At 38.2% G+C, this 20,379-nt stretch overlaps 5 protein-coding genes across 7 annotated transcripts; 3 read left to right on the forward strand and 2 right to left on the reverse strand.

Moving 5' to 3' along the window:
- Positions 1-515: 515 nt before the first annotated feature.
- On the reverse strand, positions 516-4,757 carry LOC120186695. 3 transcript variants are annotated; one of them, XR_005522225.1, is made up of 4 exons: positions 2,290-4,757; positions 1,258-1,447; positions 897-1,064; positions 516-602 (listed from the first exon to the last, which is right to left on the reverse strand). XR_005522225.1 is itself a non-coding variant. In XM_039190570.1 (1 exon), the coding sequence occupies exon 1, from the start codon at positions 4,656-4,658 to the stop codon at positions 2,292-2,294; it is 2,367 nt and encodes a 788-aa protein (XP_039046501.1). In that variant the 5' UTR covers positions 4,659-4,757; the 3' UTR covers positions 2,207-2,291. The 3 variants fall into 3 exon arrangements, 1 of the variants encoding a protein (XP_039046501.1); XR_005522224.1 differs by lacking the exon at positions 516-602 and having other exon boundaries at positions 777-1,064; XM_039190570.1 differs by lacking the exons at positions 516-602; positions 897-1,064; positions 1,258-1,447 and having other exon boundaries at positions 2,207-4,757.
- A 1,888-nt stretch (positions 4,758-6,645) lies between these two features.
- LOC120186696 (probable rRNA-processing protein EBP2 homolog) lies at positions 6,646-7,890 on the forward strand. The gene is made up of 2 exons (XM_039190571.1): positions 6,646-6,747; positions 6,878-7,890. Exon 2 carries the CDS (start codon positions 6,889-6,891, stop codon positions 7,792-7,794), a length of 906 nt encoding a protein of 301 aa, XP_039046502.1. The 5' UTR covers positions 6,646-6,747; positions 6,878-6,888; the 3' UTR covers positions 7,795-7,890.
- A 4,619-nt stretch (positions 7,891-12,509) lies between these two features.
- LOC120186734 (protein PSK SIMULATOR 1-like) lies at positions 12,510-13,829 on the forward strand. The gene is made up of 2 exons (XM_039190608.1): positions 12,510-12,758; positions 13,047-13,829. Exons 1-2 carry the CDS (start codon positions 12,510-12,512, stop codon positions 13,827-13,829), a joined length of 1,032 nt encoding a protein of 343 aa, XP_039046539.1.
- A 2,602-nt stretch (positions 13,830-16,431) lies between these two features.
- LOC120186735 lies at positions 16,432-17,314 on the forward strand. Its single transcript, XM_039190609.1, has 2 exons — positions 16,432-17,133; positions 17,216-17,314. The coding sequence occupies exons 1-2, from the start codon at positions 16,432-16,434 to the stop codon at positions 17,312-17,314; spliced, it is 801 nt and encodes a 266-aa protein (XP_039046540.1).
- Positions 17,315-17,501: 187 nt separating this feature from the next.
- Positions 17,502-20,240, reverse strand: LOC120186736 (cation/H(+) antiporter 23, chloroplastic-like). Its single transcript, XM_039190610.1, is given in 4 exon segments — positions 17,502-18,272; positions 18,275-18,739; positions 18,834-19,813; positions 19,997-20,240. Coding segments are annotated over 3 exon segments (2,076 nt in total). The 5' UTR covers positions 19,674-19,813; positions 19,997-20,240.
- Positions 20,241-20,379: the final 139 nt, after the last annotated feature.

The following is a 20,379-nucleotide window of genomic DNA, read 5'->3' on the forward strand; positions in this document are numbered from 1 at the left end:
TTAATCATGGTGTAGCATTGAAAGTGTCAAGATTCTTGTAGAAAAAGGGCGGGTCCTCCCCTGTCCTATATACTAATGATTTATACTTTTCTTTCCCTTTTATCAAACAAATTAGTGGGATGGTGAACAAGAAGACCATACCATACTGGTCGAGGAAGAAGCAAAAAGCCGCCCCGCCTTCCTAGTTGGTGAGCAGTCAACATTGCTTGGCCTTGCCGACAGCTCCATTGTCCCTCCCTAAAATTCAAGTAGTAAAGGCACACAAAAAGGGTTGAGAAATCTACATTTATACTCTTCTGACTACATACGTATGAAGGTCGGTAGGTAGACGAGTCTATAATCGTGCCTGAAGAGTGAGTGTGAACCTGTGCTTTTGCCGGATATCTTGTTTGGAGTTTAACATAGTTTTAACATCGACAGGGGAACTGCTGCAGCAATGGTTTCTCGCAAAGTTTTCCCGGGATTGTCCATCGGTGGTGTATAACAAAGAGTGATACGATGATCCTTGAGAAACCGAAGCATGGGACAGCACAATTTAGGGTTCATTCTCGAGAACCTTTTCACCTATTACTTGCACAGCACGTTTACAAAAACCTACAAGTCTATTCGCGGATTTGCAGTTTTTTGTCAAAAACCTATAAAATCTGAGTCCAATGCATTCACATGTTTACCGTGCAGCCAACCTACCATATATTTTATACGCATAATATGTATTTTTATTAATGTGTTAAATTCGAAATTTTGACATTTTCATCTTCTAGTAAAATATTGCCCCAAATAACATTTCATAGTTGATTGCATCATGCATGGATACATGCCCATGAGTCCATGACAACCAAAATAGTAAAGAAACTTTTGATATATGGAACTATATGAATACCACTGATACCACTAACCTGCTGAGTTAGTCAACAATGCTCACAGAAATATAGAGCCTACAAAATCAGGTCAAGTTCGTTGTGATATCCCTATCAGCCATTGTGTGCCTCCCAAAACCGACAGGCCTCTTTGCTTCTTCTTTGCTCAAAAACTTTATAGCAGCTATATTGATAGCCCCGCAAAAGCTTCAATATTCAGTTTTTACATTAAAAGTTTGAAAAGAAAAGGAGAAGGCACAGCCAGAAAGTAACAATGTCACCATAATTGGAATGTTTGAAAGACAAGCTACCGATAATGATGGGATTAAGCCAGCTAAAAGAAAGAAAATATCTGATAGATAAACGAAGAGAGAGGACGAAAAAGACCGTTTCTTCTTACTTTTCCTTGACTACGATGAGACAGACGTCCACTCCTCGTAGTGGGGTTCACACATTGTCGAAACCAGACAGCCCTAGTCATATTGGCAAGAAGTGCCCTCCAGCAACGAAGATACGCTCCCAAGTTCATCTGAGGTTGACCCTTTTGGTTGGAAAATAAAATCTGATTCACCACAAGCTCAACTGAATATCTGCACCAACAATGATACTTGTAAGTTTCTTGACAAATTCTATTTGCATTTCAAGGCCTCTTATTGCAGTAAGCATAGTTCAAACTCATTTTGATCAATATACAGGCCTTAATTCCCGTAATCGGTGAATTTTCTCCAAGCAATAGTTGGTTCCATGAGATTCCTTATCTTTTCCGGATTAGAAATACAACATGATCCCCGTTAAATTACACACAGGGAAAATATGGAGGGAAAACAATATTAGAAATGTCAACATTCCAACAATGGAGACACCAAATTGGGTCATGTTCTTATTATTTCCTATACCAGGCACTGTCATACTAAGTTTTCAAGACAGAGGCAATAAAATGGATCAGAATCCTTCCAAGAATCTTACTGATATGTCAGAACAACATGAATCTGGTTAAGTCATCCTTGTACGAATTACAGTTCGGCTTACGAGATCTTGAAAGTTCATGATCTTCTCCACCGACTCTGTTTTGGCTACAGCCATTGTGCATAACAAGACAGAAAATGGATCCAACACTAACATAAACAAACCATATATTATCATGCATCTAGTTGAAGTCACCATTAACTCCGTGAAAATGGTTGTAGTTCATTGACAGTTTAATACAAAGGAAAAAAGAAAGAATGGGTGGGTAATAAAGTGATATTTCATTCCAATCATGCAATTATGAAATTCTAACAAGCATTCTCCGGCTACTACATCACTATCTATATGTTTCCTGGTTTAAAATTAAAACAGAAGTAAAGATGGACAAAAAAATAAAAGAAAGACAATGAATTCGATCAAATTCTAAAGGTTTACAATTCTACAAGAGTTAAAAGAAAAGCATTACACTTATGGCGCATCTGCAAAAACTTCATTGAGGACATCATCCTCACGGCCGATCATGAACAGATCTGCATCTTTTTCTTCCTCATTGGAGAAATCCCTCCTGCCAAGCTTTGAATGAGCTGCAATGAATATCATCTTCTGAGCCCTTTCAAGGCCTATCCGTGAGTGTCGGTGGACACAAATCCACTTCATCAAAGACCAGTTATGTTTAAACCTGCTAGATGTTGCATGTAGGAAGATAAGCCTCACCGCAACCTTTCCTAATGATTTGTATTCGCTAAGACATGTTTCCCAAACCAGCCTACTGCTCTGTGGGTTAGCAATTTTCATTTTTCCAGTCACGGAGTCTCGCTGTTTAACCTGAACAGCTTGAGCATATAGTGGCTCTAACCCTTCTGATCTCCATTTCATGAGCTCCATCAGTGCAACATGTGCTTCTTCCTTGGTAGCCAAACGAGTGATGAGCTCGTCAACATCCTTCTCCTGCTCACGAGTCAAAAACCGGAAGGGTGGAAGGTATTTTTCGCTTGTATCCCGTATCAAGTAAAGTGGATCAAGTATAAATGCAGCTGACCATGCAGGGTGGTAGTTCTTTCTAAATCTCTTTTCAACAATTTTCTCAACAGGAGCTTCAGCTACGTTGAACTTGGTACAACATTCCTTCACTTTGACCCTCAACTCCTCCCAAAGAGGGAGGCATTGCCCAATCAATGGCCTTTCCATCTCAATCTCATGAGCCATACCTTTGATCAACTTAACCAGTGCATAAACTGCCCCTAAATCATTCCAAAACCCTTCATTTTGGACAATCCCAGCAACTTCCCTAGCGACGGGATCCTCGATACAAATCCCCTTGTAAGAATCATCCAATACGAGCATCTGAAGCACTTGCGAACAGCTAAATATGTCCTCCATCATTGCAAAAGCACGTGCAATATTACTGCTGCAATGACATTTGTTTGAAGGAACCCGTATCAACCCAGCAGACTCAAGCTCCTGCATACTATACTTTTGAAACCTGTTTCTAACTTGCAAGTTATTGTCAAGAAAACTCGCTATCTTTAAGGAATTCTCGGTGACAGTCCTGAAAAGGGGAAGCTCTTTGCTAAAATCCTTTATCAAACTAATAAAACCTTGAAGCTGACAAGATAGATTAACCATCCAATGATTCTGAATCTCCAAATTCCTCAATGCCTTCGCCTTATGATCCGAAACAATCCCTACACATTTCTGAATACCACTTCCGGATATCCTCATTATCGTCTCCCACAAGACCTCCTCAGCCTGCTTGGAAGTAACCGGTTCATTGGTAAAGACCACCTTCTGGTACAAGCTGCTCCCATTTGGAAGATTAACACTGAATTTAACAAAATTCTCCTCCACGCAGCCAGAGCTGCTAGTAGTACCAGTATAACTACTGCAACCACAACAACTTCTACTCTTCCACCCATCAGAAGCAACTTGAAAGTACATTGCATCCCTAATTCTAGCCTCGGAATCGCTCTTCGCCTCGTGGAACTTATTATCGAGCCGAGCACCTGAGAGGTCCCTTCTCGAAATAGCTGGCATCCCAACCTGGTTAAGGAAAGCCCGAAACTTTGGGTGCTCCAGGCTAGAAAAGGAAACCGAGCCACAAGACTCATAGAACCACTCAGCTAATAAATCAAGTGCAGAATCTATCTGGCCCTTGCTTAAAGCTAGACCTGGGGAAATTTTAGGACTCTTAAGCTTCTTAATACTATCTTCCAACATTGCCAAGGCACCCAAATCTTCTTTCCCACCAGATAGGACCAAACGATGCTGATTCAACCCAGCATTGTATTTGTTATTACTATGGCTCGAGTAGCCCAGAAAACGAGTGGACTCGACTATAGCCAACGAGTTGCTATTACAATTATTATTATTATCATCGTCATCGTTACCGTTATTACTAACTTGGATTTGCAAAACGGAGACAGCCGCCGCCGATGGACTTTGCTTTCGATGATTATGATGATACGAAACAGAAGAAGGGGAAGCTAACGAAGATATAGGCAACGGAGACAACGACGAACCGGGTCTCAAACCGGAGCTGAAATTGGGGCAGGTGCCGCGTTTCAAGTGCTCGGAAGCCGTCCGGGACGGGTTCGAGGCGGAGAAAACGGCGTCGCAGAGGGAACACCTGAGTTTAACGGCTTTGGGGAGGCTGCTCTCCGGGTTCCGAACGAGGATCGGTTCGAGGTGAGCCCAGTACCAAGCTCCCTTACCCTTGGTGGCCTTGGTTCGAACCGTGATGAGGCCCTGGTATCGCTTGTTGAGGGCTTTGGCAGCTGGGTCTTCAGTGGAAAAAGATGAAGGGTCAGTTGGAGGCAGAGAGACGGTGGAAGCCATTGGAGAGTTATATATATATGATAAGGTGGTGTATTGGTGTCAGTTAAAGGTGGCGGTGGAAAGTGAAGACATGGCTTTAAAGGGTGAATATATGCAGAAGGAGGGATGGGCATAAGAACGACAGAAACAAAGGGGTATATATATGCAGAAATGAAGAGGAAATTAGGGGTCTATTCCCATGTTATAGTTGTGATGTCAAACTATTTTTTTACCATCCTTAGTAGGGTTGCAATTTAACCCGAAAACGATCAATTTTTGGTTCGATTTGATCTGATAGAGTATATATTTTAAAAATAGTTTAGATTCGAGTTGGATTGAATTTTTAAAGGATGAGATCACATCGATTTGGGTGGAGAATGAAAAAATTCTGACTCGAGATAATAATATAATTTTCTTAAAAAATATTATTATTTTAATTAAATCTTTATTTTATGCTGGGTAGGGTCATATCGGATTTATACAATAAAAATTTGGGTTGGGTTAGAGTCGAGTGAAAATATGTATTTTTTGGGGTTTGATTCAGATGGAGTATACATATTTTCATATCAAGTCTGGTTGACTAAAAACCTGACTCTAACCCGACCTTAACTTGACCCGTTATCATCCCTACCCGTTATCATCCCTAATCCTTAATTACGTTTTCTTAAGGGTAAAGTACACACGTGATCCAATTATAGGACGTTATTTTGTTAAGTAGATTGACTATTAAAAGTTATAAATAGTCCTCCAATTATAGGACGTTGATTTGTTGAGTTCTTCAACTATTAAAAGTTAAAAAATTGTCATCCGACTACTTCTACGCTCTAAACTCATCATTTTCCGTTAAAAATATTTAGATATCTAATAAAATAATGTCCTATAATCGACGAATTATTATGTGTTTTACATTTTTTTAATAATATGTGATAATTATAATATAATTCTTATTTATATTTTATATTACTTTTTGGATTGGCTTGTCATTACGTTATTTAAATTTAAAATTTTAAAAGACGTGGGGGAAATTCCACAAACAACTTTCTTTCTTAACTAATAAAAAGGGGGGGGGGAATGTAAACAAAACAAGTTTACACTTTGAATTCTAAATAGATATAAATTGAATATGTTAAGTAATTTCAGTAATAAAAAAAATTACGTTCTTTTAAGAAGTATCAAATTTGAACAGTCGTTCGTGTTTATAGAGTATATGTGTTATTAAACGGTTAAAAATATTTTGAATATATACTACATTTTCATCGGCCTATACTATTCAAAAAAAAGTAAATAAAATTTAAATTCGATGAGTTTTGACCTAATTTTATTTTATAAGGGTATGTGTGTTATTAAAACGTTTTAAAAATAAGGGTAAACTACACAAATGGTCCTTTGACTATAATATGTTATTTTATTAAGTCCCCGACTATCAAAAGTTACAAAATGATCCCTTGATTATAAGATGTTGCTTTGTTGAGTCCCCGACTATCAAAAGTTACAAAATGGATACCTAGCTATTCATTATGTTCCAAGTTCGTCCTTTTCCGTTAAAAATTGATGACATCCTAAGCTGGATGTTAATCTACTATATGTGATATGATAAAATTTGATCCCAAAATCTCAAATGACTATTATATCTCAGACAACAAATTAAAATCTAGCTGAAATTGTCGTCAATCTTTAAATGGAAAAGGACGAGTTTGAAACATAATGAATAGTTAAGTGACCATTTTGTGACTTTAATAGTCGAGAGACTTAACAAAATAACATCTAATAGTTAGGGACTCAATAAAATAATATACTATAGTTGGGGGACTATTTGTGTACTTTAAAAATAATATAAAACTTTTTTTAAACATTTTATGGGTTTCTTAAAATTTAATTGGATTGTAAATCAATTGGATCATAGAAACTGTCTGTTTTCTAAAACCAAAGCCCATCCAACCGAAAGAGCCGAATCCAACCTAAAAGGGGAAGGAAACCATTAAGGAATTCAAAATTTTCAAGACTCGGAATTTACAGCTGCTAGGGTTTTGCTCAGGTTTTGAGGGCAGGCAGGTGGTGTTTTCTTCTCTAATCAACTCGTTTTGTGCTTGAAGTCTCTTTTTTTTTCCTGGTAAGTTTCTGTTTCTTTTTGTTCTATGTTTTGGGTAATTTGTTTGCCTTTGTTGTTCATATGTTTTTGAATTTTTGTTAGCATCATTATGAGTTACGACCTTTAGATTTTACCCCAATTTTTATGGCAGATTTGTACTCTATGGGGCTGCGAAGCAAAGATTTAAGCTTCTTACAATCCGAGAATGCGGCGGAAGATGATGTTGATGATGCAATGGATCCTCACAGTGAGGAAGAAGAGTCTGAATCCCAATCAGAATCGGAGCAGGAAGACGTGAAGCTGATGGAGCCGTCGAAGACAGCCGTATACAATCGAGAGGGCCTCGTTGAGAAACTCGAAGACATCAGCTGGCCGGAAAACGTCGACTGGATGCACAAGCTTTCCCTCGATATCGATCAAGAGAAAGAGGTGGACGTGAACGATGACTTAGCGAGAGAGCTCGCTTTCTACACACAGGCGTTGGAGGGGACGAGGCTGGCGTTTGACAAGTTTCAATCAATGGGGCTGCCATTCCTTAGGCCACCGGATTACTATGCAGAGATGGTTAAGACGGATGCTCATATGCAGAAGGTCAAGGGCAAGCTCTTGGCGCAGAAGAAACAGATCGAAGAGGCCGAAGAGAGGAGGAAAGCAAGGGAAGCCAAGAGGATTGCAAAAGAGGTTCAAGCTGAGAAGTTGAAAGAAAGAGCTAAGCAGAAGAAACAAGAGATTGAGGAAGTTAAGAAGTGGAGGAAGCAAAGGCAGCAGAGCGGCTTCAAAGACGGAAAAGATAGTATGCCGGACTTGGGTTTCAGAGAAGGTAAAGCATTCGAGAAGTCGAGCAAGAAAAGGCCGGTGGTGTCACCGGGCGATCGATCCGGAGGGAAGGCAAAGCAAGGCGGTGGAAAGGGTAATTTTAAGAATAAGAAAAACAGGGAGCTCCGGGATTCAAAGTTCGGGTTCGGAGGAAGGAAAGGTATGAAGAAGCAAAACACTGCAGAAACAACCAACGATTTTCGAGCCTTCAACAAAGGCAGTATTGCAGGAAACAAGAAAAGGAAAAGGTGATTTTAGCTAGGACTTGTTCTCAGTTCTTCAGGGCAATTTTGTTATGCATTTGCTTAAATTTTAAGTTGTTTCATCTTTAACTATGTTTTCGATACATCTCTCTTGCATTGTTTGTGTAATGGCTACATTAATTTGTTATCTTGATGCTGGAATATTATACGATGGTAACCGAGAACCGAGATCAACCACTTGAGTAACACAAGTCGTACATCGCACCAGCCACCGTTGGATAGTCAATCTCGGGTTCGATTTTTCCATAAATCACAAGTCATACTTTGAGTCATTAGTATACAGGGCACTTAATCAAGGGGAATGTATAAGGACAACACAAGAAAAATGCCATACACTGCTAAGGAACTCATGCAAATCGTAACGATTAGAAATCCTACCTAAACCTTACAAGACGGTACAATTAGGGATTGGAATCCAGCATGATGTAAACCTACATTCCGGTTTCCCCTCGGTAAGAAGATAAAGAAGTTATATTGGTTTTGGACAGCTTGATCCGGGTCTGTATGTGCATCCTATCAACGGGAAATCTTACCTTGACAGGCCTTCTGATTCATCTTCGGTTGAGGATGACTCGTTCTCGATAGCAGAATTTGTGTAGCCCTATCCAGACTTGTTGTCAATATCAGAATTTGTATGGCCCTGGATAGGATTCAATTTACCTAAACTGCCTCCGATGAACTGCGAGGTGAGAATTCGCATGACTCCAACATAGGACACCTTAACCTCTGCAGGCATTGTTGGCAAAGAGGTAGGACTCACAATTGCTGTCCCAGGTTTGGCTCTCTGTTTCCTATGGTTCTGTTCCCGCTGTTGACCCAGTAGGAAACTGCCGACAACCACCTGTTCATTTGAAACAGACCGAGGAAGACAGTACTAAACAATGACAGTAATCCTCGAACAATCTACTATTGTCCAACTGGTCAGGCAGCAGCATTCTACATCGACAGTACATGGAAATCTCGTGTCTAATTTAATTTTTTTTAACCATGTAATCACCTTCACCTGCACAGGACCAGCAGCCAGCTATCAACAGACCCCCCCTACGAGAATGGGACCATCACGGGCCACGGCCTGCCAATGAAATACTCATCCCACCAGATCTAGTCTTCGTTACACCATTGCTAGTAGGCATAAACAAACCGGACACAGAAAGGATCTCAAAACATCCCTGGACGACAAATACTCATCCTCTTCCCCGTTTCCTGGTGTAAGACATATATCGATCTTACGACGATGAGTATTGATTGCCCTTGAATTCTCTTCTTATGGTTTTGAGCATGAGTTCATTCCAAGAATCAACCGGTCCTGGCTGCACTAGTGCGAGCAATCTTAAGGATGAAACTTTCCGTTCGGATCACGTAGTCATTTTTTTGAATTAGGGTTGGGATGCCCATCGTGGCGGTACTCGAATATTCGGGTAATGTTCATCGGCCACAACTTGACCTTGTTCGTTACCATTCTCCACCAATTCGCTAGGTGCAAGAGGCTTATCCTTTCAACCAAATACATACGGCTTCCACAGGTACAATGTATTCAATTAAAAGCAAATACACATGTACGTTTGTGTGTACTATCAAGAAGCCCTACATCCACGTCTTTTTATGTTGATCTTTAGGCTGTAAAGTTGCCTTCATTTACAAGAGATAGAGTCACTCTAAACATTATACTCCATGATAGAAAGTCAAAGAGACCTAGTTGCAAGTTGACGATGTCTATTAAAGAGGGTAAACAACACATTTAGTACTTAAACTATCAGTTTTGGTTTATTTTAGTACTTAAATTTTTATTTTTTTTCAAAATCTTACCTAACGTTTAGTTTTATTTCATTTTAGTACCCGTCGTTAAAAACTTACGCATTTAGCACATAAACCTTAATTTTGGTCTGTTTTAGTACCTAAACTTTCATTTTTTTTAAAGCTTAACGTTAAATTTTGAACGGGTATTTGAAGTCTAAATGAAACAAAAAACAAAGTTTTTAACGGCGGTGTATTAAAATAAAACAAAGACTAAATTTTAGGAATGATTTTGAAAGAAAATGAAAATTTATGTACTAAAACGGATCAAAATTGATAGTTTAGATATTAAATGTATAATTTACCCTATTAAATAAATGATGCATTGTCCCATTATCATATAGAATCTAAGATCTTCCTACACTTTCAAGACCTAAGTATTTGGTTCATTGCATGCATCCTGAGGGACGTAGCTATTTATGAGTAAAAGGATCGACCCGGGTCGTAGATGTGGTTTTGATGTGAGTCTAGTCTATCAACGATCATTTTTTACATATATAATGATTCGAGCATGAAATATTGTTTAAGCGATGTCAAGTTGCTTACTACTTGAATCAATCTGTCGGTCAAATCTATAATATTTTAATATAATAATATTTGCTAAATTAATATTATTTTCTAATGAGGACAAAATGGATATAATTTAAAATAAGCTTTGGTTAATTTGAATGGATCTAAATGCTGGGGGTTTAGCCACTGATAGAGTGACAAATGTGAATATGTTAATGATCAACATGGGGAGGCTACTGTTCCCAACAATCCTCGAAGAATTGTCCCTGGAAACAAACAAACAAACAAAACATCACGTGTCTTTTTGTCCATTCTTAATCTTTCCAAACTGCAAAATATAATTAATTAATTAGTTAATTAATTAATTAAATCGTGTATAATTTATCATTTAGATTTTCTTTACGATAATCATTAGTTTTAACTAGAGCTGGGTATATGGGTTAAGGCCCGCGGGCTACCCGTTTAACCTGTGACCCGTGCGGGCTTCGGGTTTCAAAAATTGAAGACCGTTTAAATTACGGGCTTTTTAGCCCGGACCATTAAACCCGCTAAAGCCCGCTTAATTTAAAATTTATAAAATTTTAGAAAAAATAAACTTAAAGAATTTTATAGAAAAAGAAAATAAATTACTTATAAATATGATGTTACTTATAATTATTATAGTTCTTAAATTTATTAGGGTGTTTGTCATAATTTTACCGTTGTTTGATATTTTTTTCATTTATACATCATTATCATTTTGGTATTTAAAGTTTTTTTATTTAATTATGACCTTTATTTTTTTTCATGAAGTATGTTATCCATTTTGTTCTTTAATTATAAAAAGTCACGTGATATTCTAATAATATATCACATGACACGTAATATTTGGATTAAAAATAAAAAAGAAAAGTAAAATAAAAAATAAAAAATATACTTTTCAACTTTTAAAGACTTTTATAAAATAAATATATTTTAACAAATTAATACTTATATTTTATCAATTTTAGTATAATTGTATCTTTCAAATTTGCTCTTATACTGTAAGTATTTTATTTTATATTTTCATATTATGTTTTAGTATTTCTCTAAAGTATCCATAAAATACAATTATTAGAAACACTTGACAACTTTCTTGCTAGATTTGTATAATGTTTGACTTTGTTAAATTTTTAAGTTTGAATTTCTACTTTCAGACACTTCTGTGTATTCATATTATAGCCTTGAATAATTGTGTTTTATAAAAGTATAATGTGGTTATTGTTTTATTTATTTTTCAATTTGGTGATATAAGTGAAAATTATTTTTTTAATTTGAGTTTAAGTAATTATATCATTATATATATATATATTAATGATTAAAAAATTAAAAAAAATATTATTTTATAATCATTTTCGGCTATTTAAAATAAAATTTAAATATTATTTATTATTTTGACAGTGTTACCTTCCTTTTCAAGTTGCTCGATCATTTTTAAAAGTGTAGTAAGTTAAAACATTATTTTTTATTGTATTTAAAGCATTTAAAATTATTTTTATTAAACGGGCCGCGGGTAAGCCCGTTTAGCCCGCGGGTTAAATGGACGGGCCACGGGCCTTAAAATTCAAAACCGTTTATGAATGCGGGCTTTTTAGCCCGCACCGTCAAAACCCGCGGGCTAAACGGGCGGGTAGCCCGTATACCCACCTCTAGTTTTAACATTAATCTTCATTTCTTAATTTGGGTAAAATACAAAAATGGTCCCCCGATTATAATGTACTATTTTATTAAGTCTCTCGACTATTAAAAGTTATAAAATAGTCATTCGACAATAGAATGTTGTTTCATTAAGTCACTCGGCTATTAAAAGTTACAAAATGGTCACCCAACTATTAATTATGTTCCAAACTCGTCATTTTCTATTAAAAAATTGACAGTTGTCTATGCTGAACGTTAACATGATAAATGAAATATTATAATTGTTTGAGATTCTGAGATCATATTTTATTATACCACAGTTAGTAGGTTAATGTTTAGTTAACAAATATCATTAACTTTTTAACAGAAAAAAGACGAGTGTGAAACATAATGAATAGTAGGGTAATCATTTTGTAACTTTTAATAGTCGAGGGACTCAACAAAGCAATAATGTGTAATAGAAGGACTATTTTATAATTTTAAATAGTCAATGGACTTTATAAAGCAGTATCCTACACTCAGGAGACTATTTGGGTACTTAACCCTTTTAAGTTTTGTTTATTTTAAAGAAAAATATAACTGCTTCGCTATTTATATAAGTGCTTCAGCGTCCAATGATCTGCATAAGCTTTCACTCCCTCCATTAACCTTCATCTCTTCAAACCCTCTCTCTGAAAAAAAATATCTTCAAAAGGGTCATCTTGCTTTTCATTTCTTTCAATTCGATCCCCTTTTCTTTTCCAAATGGCGCTCGAAACTTGGCTGACGAGAGTGAGAAAAACCATATCCAACACCCTGGACACTGCAAAATCTTCAAGACATAAATCCAACGTCGGAGTTTTATCGTTCGAAATCGCCGGCCTCATGTCGAAGCTTCTCCATCTATGGAACTCGCTTTCAGACGACACCGTAATTCGCCTCCGTAACGAATCGATATCGCTAGAAGGAATCGGCATGATCGTCTCCGACGACGAGTCATTCTTGCTGGATTTAGCCTGTGCCGAAATCACAGAAAACGTCAGGCTGGCAACCAAGTCTGTTTCCAGGATAAGCAGCCGGTGCCACGACACCAAGCTCCGATGTTTCAGTCGGTGGTTCAACGTGTTCGCCGACTCGGGCCACGATTTTCAATGCTGGGTTTTGAGTGACAAGGGCATGGAAGGTAGGAACAAGAAGATGGAAAAGCTGGTCAGCGGTACTGCAACTCTGTGTAAACAAATGGAGGAGTTGTCCATAACGGAGAACAGTCTGAGAAAGCACTGTTGTGTTTCGATCAAAGAGCAAAAGCTTATCGATCTGCAGCAAAAGCTCCTATGGCAAAAACAAGAGGTTAAGTGTTTAAAAGAGAATTCCTTATGGAGCAAAAGCTTCGACATGGTTGTTTCCATGCTGGTCAGATCAGTTTTCACTATTCTCCAAAGGGTCAAGCTTGTTTTTGGCCTCGGCCATGGCTATTATCCATCGTCTTTGCCTCGAAGCCCTTCGGCTTCTGCAACCGTGTACCCCACCGTAAACCCGAACACATACAACTTCGTATCGGGACCATTGAAAGGTGGTCGTAAAATCAATTTTTTCGAATCGAATTCAAAGCTCCTAAAGCCTCCTTCGAGTACATTAGGCGCATCGGCGTTATCGTTGCATTATGCAAACTTAATCATCGTGTTAGAGAAGATGATGAATACGCCACAGTTGGTCGGCATCGAAGCAAGAGATGATCTTTACTCGATGCTTCCGAGCAGTATCCGGTCATCGTTGAGGGCGAGGCTAAAAGGAGTCGGGTTCACGGCGAGTGATCCGGTGCTTGCAGGCGAATGGAGAGTGGCCCTAGGTAGGATATTGAGCTGGTTGTCGCCATTGGCACACAACATGATCAAATTGCAAAATGAAAGGAGCTTGGAGCACCAGAATTCGTTGCCCAGAACAAATGTGCTGCTTTTGCACACACTTTTCTTTGCGAATATAGACAAGACTGAAGCTGCCATTACCGAGTTGCTGGTGGGTTTGAATTACATTTGGAGATTCGAAAGGGAAATGACAGCCAAGGTGTTGTTCGAATGCAGTTAAGGATAAATTCTAGCCCATTGATCTGGTTATTGAACGTAAATGACATGAATTGGATGGGAAATTTCAGCAGCATGATGTTTCACCTGTTGCTTGTATACATAATCATGTGAAATTTCAGCAGCATGATATATCACTTGTTGATTTACTTCCCTCTTTACCATTAAAAGTTAAAATGATCCCCGACTCTAAGAAGTTGTTTTGTTGAATCCCTCGATTATTAAAATTTATAAAATGGTCACCCGACTATTAATTATGTTTCAATCTCGTTATTTTATGTTAAAATTTTGACGGCAATCTGAGTTGTACGTTAACCTACTTACTGAGATATGATGAAATTTGATCTCATAATCTCAAATGACTATCATATCTCAGTCGAAAGGTTAGCGTCCAACTCAGACGCCCGTTAATTTTTAACGAAAAATGATGAGTTTGAAACGTAATGAATAGTTGAGTGACTATTTTGTAACTTTTAATAGTCGAAGGACTTAACAAATCAAATCTATATAGTCGAGGGATCATTTTGTAATTTTAAATTATCAAGTAAGGGACTCTTTAAAGTATTATCCTATAATCAGGAGACCATCTGTATATTTTATCCTAAAATTATTTACCGATTGATTCTTAATTTGATTATCACTATTAATGATACATAATAATTTAAAGACCGTAAATTCGAATATTCTAATATGATTACCGAACAATTGTTTGTATTTCATTGCAAATAGTCCAAACTCTGACCCAGCCCTTATGGAGTAGTTCTTGAAGCCCATCTTTATTTAGTCTTGGACTGGAGTTTATTTTACGCATTTAGTAACTAAATTATTAATTTTGATACATAAACTTTCAATATTATTTAAAATTCATACCCAAATTTTAGATTTTGTTTCATATTAATATCATTGTTCAAAATTTAACGTTAAATTTTGAAAAAATTAAAAGTTTAGGCACTGAACGCTTTAAGTTTTTAATGGAGGGGTGTTAAAATGAAACAAAAACTAAACGTTAGGTATGATTTGGAAAAAAAATTAAAATTTAGGTACTAAAACATATCAAAACTGATAAATTAGGTATTAAATCCGTAGTTTACCCCTATATTTGTTTCCGGATTCAGTGTTAATTTATTTTATATTCACTTTGATGCTTAAATTATTATTTTATCATAATTTTATTTTAAAAATTAAATTTAATTATTTTAAAAAATAAGTTTTACTAAAATATAAACATCCAAATTACTTTTTTTTAAGTGTCTAAAGATATTAACTATGAGCATAACGATAATAACATCAATAAATAATCGCTCCAATTAACAACTCACCCAGGATGGACTCAATATATTATATTAAGAGGATAAATTTTTAAAATTGTTGAAAGGTATAAACTTATAAAATTCAAATAGACGAAAATAGATTTTTTATAAATCTTTTTATAAATATATATAATTTTAAATTTTCATAAAATAATTGAGCTCACCCGTCCCCTTCGATCCATCCTTGAACTTACCATACATGATACATTTACTATTACTCATATCATCAATCGCGTGATAATTTAAGTACCAAAATAAACTAAGATAAAAGTTAGAAGTACCAAGGCTAGAAAACGAAAATAGTTAAGGGTCATGAATTCAAACTTTGTGTTAATTAATAATAATAATAATAATAATGTTGCGAAATCCTAACCGTTAAACCACGAAATTGAAACCGAGCATCTAGTCGCAATTATGCCTAATGAAGTTGGTCACAACCACTGTAAGCCTTGGTTGACCTACCAAATCCAAAATCAAAGCCCTATCAATTCACAAATAAAGTTAGTTTAAGTGGTAAACGGTTTAATTCCGCTTAAGTAAAATCTTAGTTTTAAATCTTTGTGTATATAAAAAATTATTGTTGAGATATTTATCCACCAAAATTAAATACGCGACGTGGATCAATCCGACTTAATCATAACTTAATCATGACAAAACCTTATAACAAAAAAGTGCTATCAACTCTAAAATCTCTCTTTGACTTCAAATATTTGCAGTGCAATTCAACCTATCCTTTATTATTAGGCAAATTACATATTTAATATTTAAATTATTAGTTTTGATTTGTTTTAGTATTTAAATTTTCATATTTTTAAAAAAACATACCTAAAGTTTAGTTTTTATTTCATTTTAATATCTGTCGTTAAAAATTTAACGTGTTTAGTACATAAACTATCAGTTTTGATTCGTTTTATTTTTCATCCTCCGATCTCCATGGTCCACCGTCCAATAGACTTAAAACTGGACTATGTTGGTCGACTCGTCATATCTCGTGGTCCACTTTGGATTAGTCTTCCGTCCACCGAAGTTATGTCACGTCAGCCTGTTCATTAAATTTTTAGCGGTGGGTACTAAAATGAAATAAAAATTAAACGTTAAGTACTAAACACGTAGTTTACCCTTATTATTATTATTATTTGTTTAAAGGTAAACCAAACTTTTTATAGCTCAAAAGTGGTGCAGTTAGGAGGTTTGGTAATATAGCAAACTCGTCTGATCCACTTAGCATCCATCAATATAAAGGAAAAGATTCAGTTCAAAGTGGAACAAAGAAGTGACCATCGGAGCTGTTTAGGAATGGTGGAGATGGAAGCCAAAGCGGATGCTAATAAAAGGAAAATCAGGCAGCCACCTTCGGTTCCATTCCTATGGGAGGTGAGGCCTGGAATAGCAAAGAAAGATTGGAAACCGGCGGATTTTTCAGTTACTCCGACAACGTTACCACCTCCAACTCCAACTCCGATCAAGCTTATAGCTTCGGTACCCTTTAATTGGGAGGAAAAGCCCGGTACTCCGTTGCACAGCTTCTCACAGCCAGCGGTGGAGCCGGCGACTCTGCCTCCACCTCCAGCTTACTCTCCGGCTCATTTCAATGGCTGCATCAAAAATGATGAACAAGAGGCGTTCGAAATGGAGCTGGAAGCATTTGGTTTCAAAACAGATGATGCCTTTAGCTCTCCTCCATCCACGGCGGTTTCCACCATTTTTGCAGAGCAGAAAATTTCCTCCCCAGTTTCGGAAACTGATAGTGCGAGCAGCTATGCAACTGGCGCTGCAAGCCTTGCAGGGGCTTCTTTCTTGGAACGCCTGTTTCCACTGCTTTCACCTCGTTCCGGTTTCCTCGAACACGAGTCTCGGGCTCGAATAGATTTCGAGCTCGAGACTAATTACACCGTAGTCATACGGAGGCCACCGACACTTGAAGAGCTGATAATGATGAGCCGGAGGAGAAGCTATCAAAGAAAAGCTGCTCAAATAAGAGAGAAGAATATCTCTACGGTATTTCTTGATTTTCCTGTCCCTTAAGCTACTATAGAACAACTGGAAGTATGTCTAAAACTCAAACACAAATCTGTTACAGGAATTTCTCGAGGAAAGAGCTCCTGGATGCTGCATCTTCGGAACTGACATCGTTGAAGGATTGCAATTGAAGTTCCAACCAAGACTGAGATTCTTCTAGGACAGACCAAGAGGGCAGCCACCCTAAAACCAGTACATCAAGAAGATTCAAATCTTTAGTCTTATTTAATCATTATGTTCTTATGTATTTTTTTCATAATTTACCTCAATTATGATACAATAAAACAATGTTATGAGCTTGAATTTCATTTCATTCGAAGCGAATACAGTTTTCTTTAAAATGTACTTTATCTTGGAACATCTTGCTTCATCCCTATCCCTAACGTGCAATCAGGAAAATCATCGGATATTTCATGAATTACATTCGTGGAAATGTAGTGCTGCACCACCAACACCGATGAGTTCAGGGCGAAATTTGACGACACCAATGTATCCCCTAACGCCCCGAGCTCCGGGCAAGTACCCCAATCCGACAGTCCTTCGGTGATCGGAGACTTAGCTTCCCCTTGCCTTCTCCCTACTATGTACAAATCGAACACATTGTCGCCCAATGCTCTGATCCCTGCTATGGTTTCTTCTCCGTTGTGGACGGTCATTTCGGTGTAGTTTATGGCGTTATTGTCCATCGCCTTCACCTTTAATTCCTCTATGTGTTCGTCGTCGGTCAGCTTGTCTCGTTTGATGCTGGCGTTACTTTGTAGGACGGGGTTCGATGTATATTCTCCGGGGGAAAATCTTGCCACGGTTAGGTTTACAGTGGGGTGGCCGGCCATCCTACAAGCATAGGTTAATGCCTCCAGATCATCAGGGCCGCCTACGAATAACATGGCGATCTGCCGAGTGTAGTTGCTGGAGGATTTTTCTTCAAAGACTTTCGAGCTGATCCCTCGGTCGACGAACATGGCGACGGAGCACGGCGTGCTGATCAACACTTGGTTGTTCACGTTAGCGTAACTGGAGTTGCTGGCTCCCATATGACCGTCGGGTTTCACTTCCTTATGGAACGGTAGGAGGATGAGGTTGGCGCATTTGTCTTCCGCGAGGCTACATATGTCGACGTGCATGGTGGCGTAGGGGATATGACCGACATCGTATGGACCGTCACCGCGTCTTCCTTGTTCGACTTCTGGAAGTTCTCGAACGCACGGATGATGTTGGTAGTCTCCGTTTTCGCCCGGTTGAAACGAGCGCCATCGTCCTGGTTGCCTTCGTTGTGAACAATGAGCATCGCCGTGCTGGCTCGTTTCGAGAGCTCTATGAGATGGGTACCGAAGACGGAGAGGGGAGACTCTTTGGTGCCATGGGAAAGGTTGAGGATACTAAGGGTTCCCATTACATTTCGCATGGAGTGGACACATGCAAGGATCCTTAACTCTGTGTCTGGTTCCGACCCTCTGATGCTCCGATTCACGTGTGTCACGGTCTTCTTCGATGGCTTGTTGACAAACGCGATTATCGGTTCTATCAAACACGACATCACAAGCACCGCGAGCATCATCAATGGAAATGTCTGCTGGTTCAAAGCCTGCACGCACAAATCATAAAGATTTGTTTCGTAATTTGTTGAAATCAAGTTCAATTTATGAATATAAAAAGGAAGAAGAAGAAGAAGAAGATACCCCTATGTTGCGGCCTGTATTAAGGACGATGAGGGACAAAACACCTTTGGTATTCATAAGCAACCCAAGGACCATACTGTCTGTACATGACATCTTGTACTGTAATGAAACAAGGAAAACACTGACAACCTTTGCAGCCCAAGACAAGACTATGACGAGAAACACCATGATCCAAGAGGTATTTTCGAACATATATGGCAGATCGGATCGTAATCCGTTGATCAAGAAGAAGAGAGGCATCAAGATCCCGGTAACGAAATCGTTAAGCTTCTCCACAACCCTGGTCCTTACCGCCTCCTCTTGCGGCAAAATTGCACCGAACATGAAGGCTCCAACAATAGAATTCGATCCGCAAGCGTCGGTGGTGAGCCCGCAGAGCAAAATCCCCGCCATGATGAACCATATATGCGTGTCGCTGAGGACTTCACCTTTCGTAGTATGTTCGATCAACCAAGCCACCGCCGGACGGAGTGCGAACACGCATAGCAGAACGAAAACAACCGTGGCGAGTATGGTCTTGTATTTCTGGCCGTTGAAGATCGATATCGCGGTGATGAGGAGAAGCCATGAGAACAAATCAGAGAGAATGGCCGAACTCATGGCTATCTTGCTGATGTTCGTGCGGAGGAGCTTGAGATCGGCGAGGACCCGAGTGAGATCAGGGAAGTTGGTGGATGTCAACGCGATGGCCCAGAACAACGATCCCCTCCCATCGAAATCCTCTTTCTCTTTTATCGCCATGAAATACAACCCGAAACCGAGAAGAAGCGGGAACATAATACCGGCGGCGGTGACACTTATCACCTGTGCCCCTGATTGCATAATAAGAGAAAAATCCATCTCTATGCCGACCAAAACATGTAATACGTCAACGCCAAATTTGCAAATGTCTCCAGCACCATTATCGTCTTGTGAGGTATGATATACTTATTCGAGAATGGAGTTTCAGCCAACAAGGTCGGCCCTAACGCCACGCCGCACTGCATGCACATGAAAACCAATACAATCAATATATATATATATATATATATATATATACATATACATATACATATACATATACATATACATATACATATACATATACATATACATATACATATACATATACATATACATATACATATACATATACATATACATATACATATACTTATACTTACCATGATATGGGCGACAATGGGAGGCTGGCGGAGGGGCCGGAGGACGAGCAACAGGAGCCGATCGAGAAAAAGAACGATGAAGAGCTGGGTCAGCAAGAAAGGGAGAGAAGTATTCAAGGAGCTCTGATCTCGCCATAGAGGATCACTCCCTGAATTATTCACATAATAACATGCTTCGATGCCTTCGTTTGTTTTCTTTATCACGTAGTGATCTTCGGAAGCGTTCATGTTGACGACGATCCGTCGTTAATCTTCCGACGATACGTCCTCAACCTTCCGACGATTAAAAGATTCGTAATACTCGTCGAATGAAGAATGAAATTAAGAATTAATGGGAGGGAGATTAGGGTTGATATAATTGATTGTATGGTTTATATTTAGTA

Source organism: Hibiscus syriacus, unplaced genomic scaffold (assembly GCF_006381635.1).
Source record: "Hibiscus syriacus cultivar Baekdansim isolate YM2019G1 unplaced genomic scaffold, ASM638163v2 tig00113719_pilon, whole genome shotgun sequence".
Taxonomy (NCBI): domain Eukaryota; kingdom Viridiplantae; phylum Streptophyta; class Magnoliopsida; order Malvales; family Malvaceae; genus Hibiscus; species Hibiscus syriacus.

What these genes read in the sequence shown, in the direction of transcription:
- LOC120186695 (XM_039190570.1), bottom strand. Translation starts at nt 4,658, where the DNA reads ATGGCTTCCACCGTCTCTCTGCCTCCAACTGACCCTTCATCTTTTTCC.
- LOC120186696 (XM_039190571.1), top strand. Translation starts at nt 6,889, where the DNA reads ATGGGGCTGCGAAGCAAAGATTTAAGCTTCTTACAATCCGAGAATGCG.
- LOC120186734 (XM_039190608.1), top strand. Translation starts at nt 12,510, where the DNA reads ATGGCGCTCGAAACTTGGCTGACGAGAGTGAGAAAAACCATATCCAAC. An exon ending in AGTCATTCTTGCTGGATTTA is followed by an intron (nt 12,759 to 13,046) that starts GCCTGTGCCGAA and finishes TCGATCAAAGAG; the next exon opens with CAAAAGCTTATCGATCTGCA.
- LOC120186735 (XM_039190609.1), top strand. Translation starts at nt 16,432, where the DNA reads ATGGTGGAGATGGAAGCCAAAGCGGATGCTAATAAAAGGAAAATCAGG. An exon ending in GAGAGAAGAATATCTCTACG is followed by an intron (nt 17,134 to 17,215) that starts GTATTTCTTGAT and finishes AATCTGTTACAG; the next exon opens with GAATTTCTCGAGGAAAGAGC.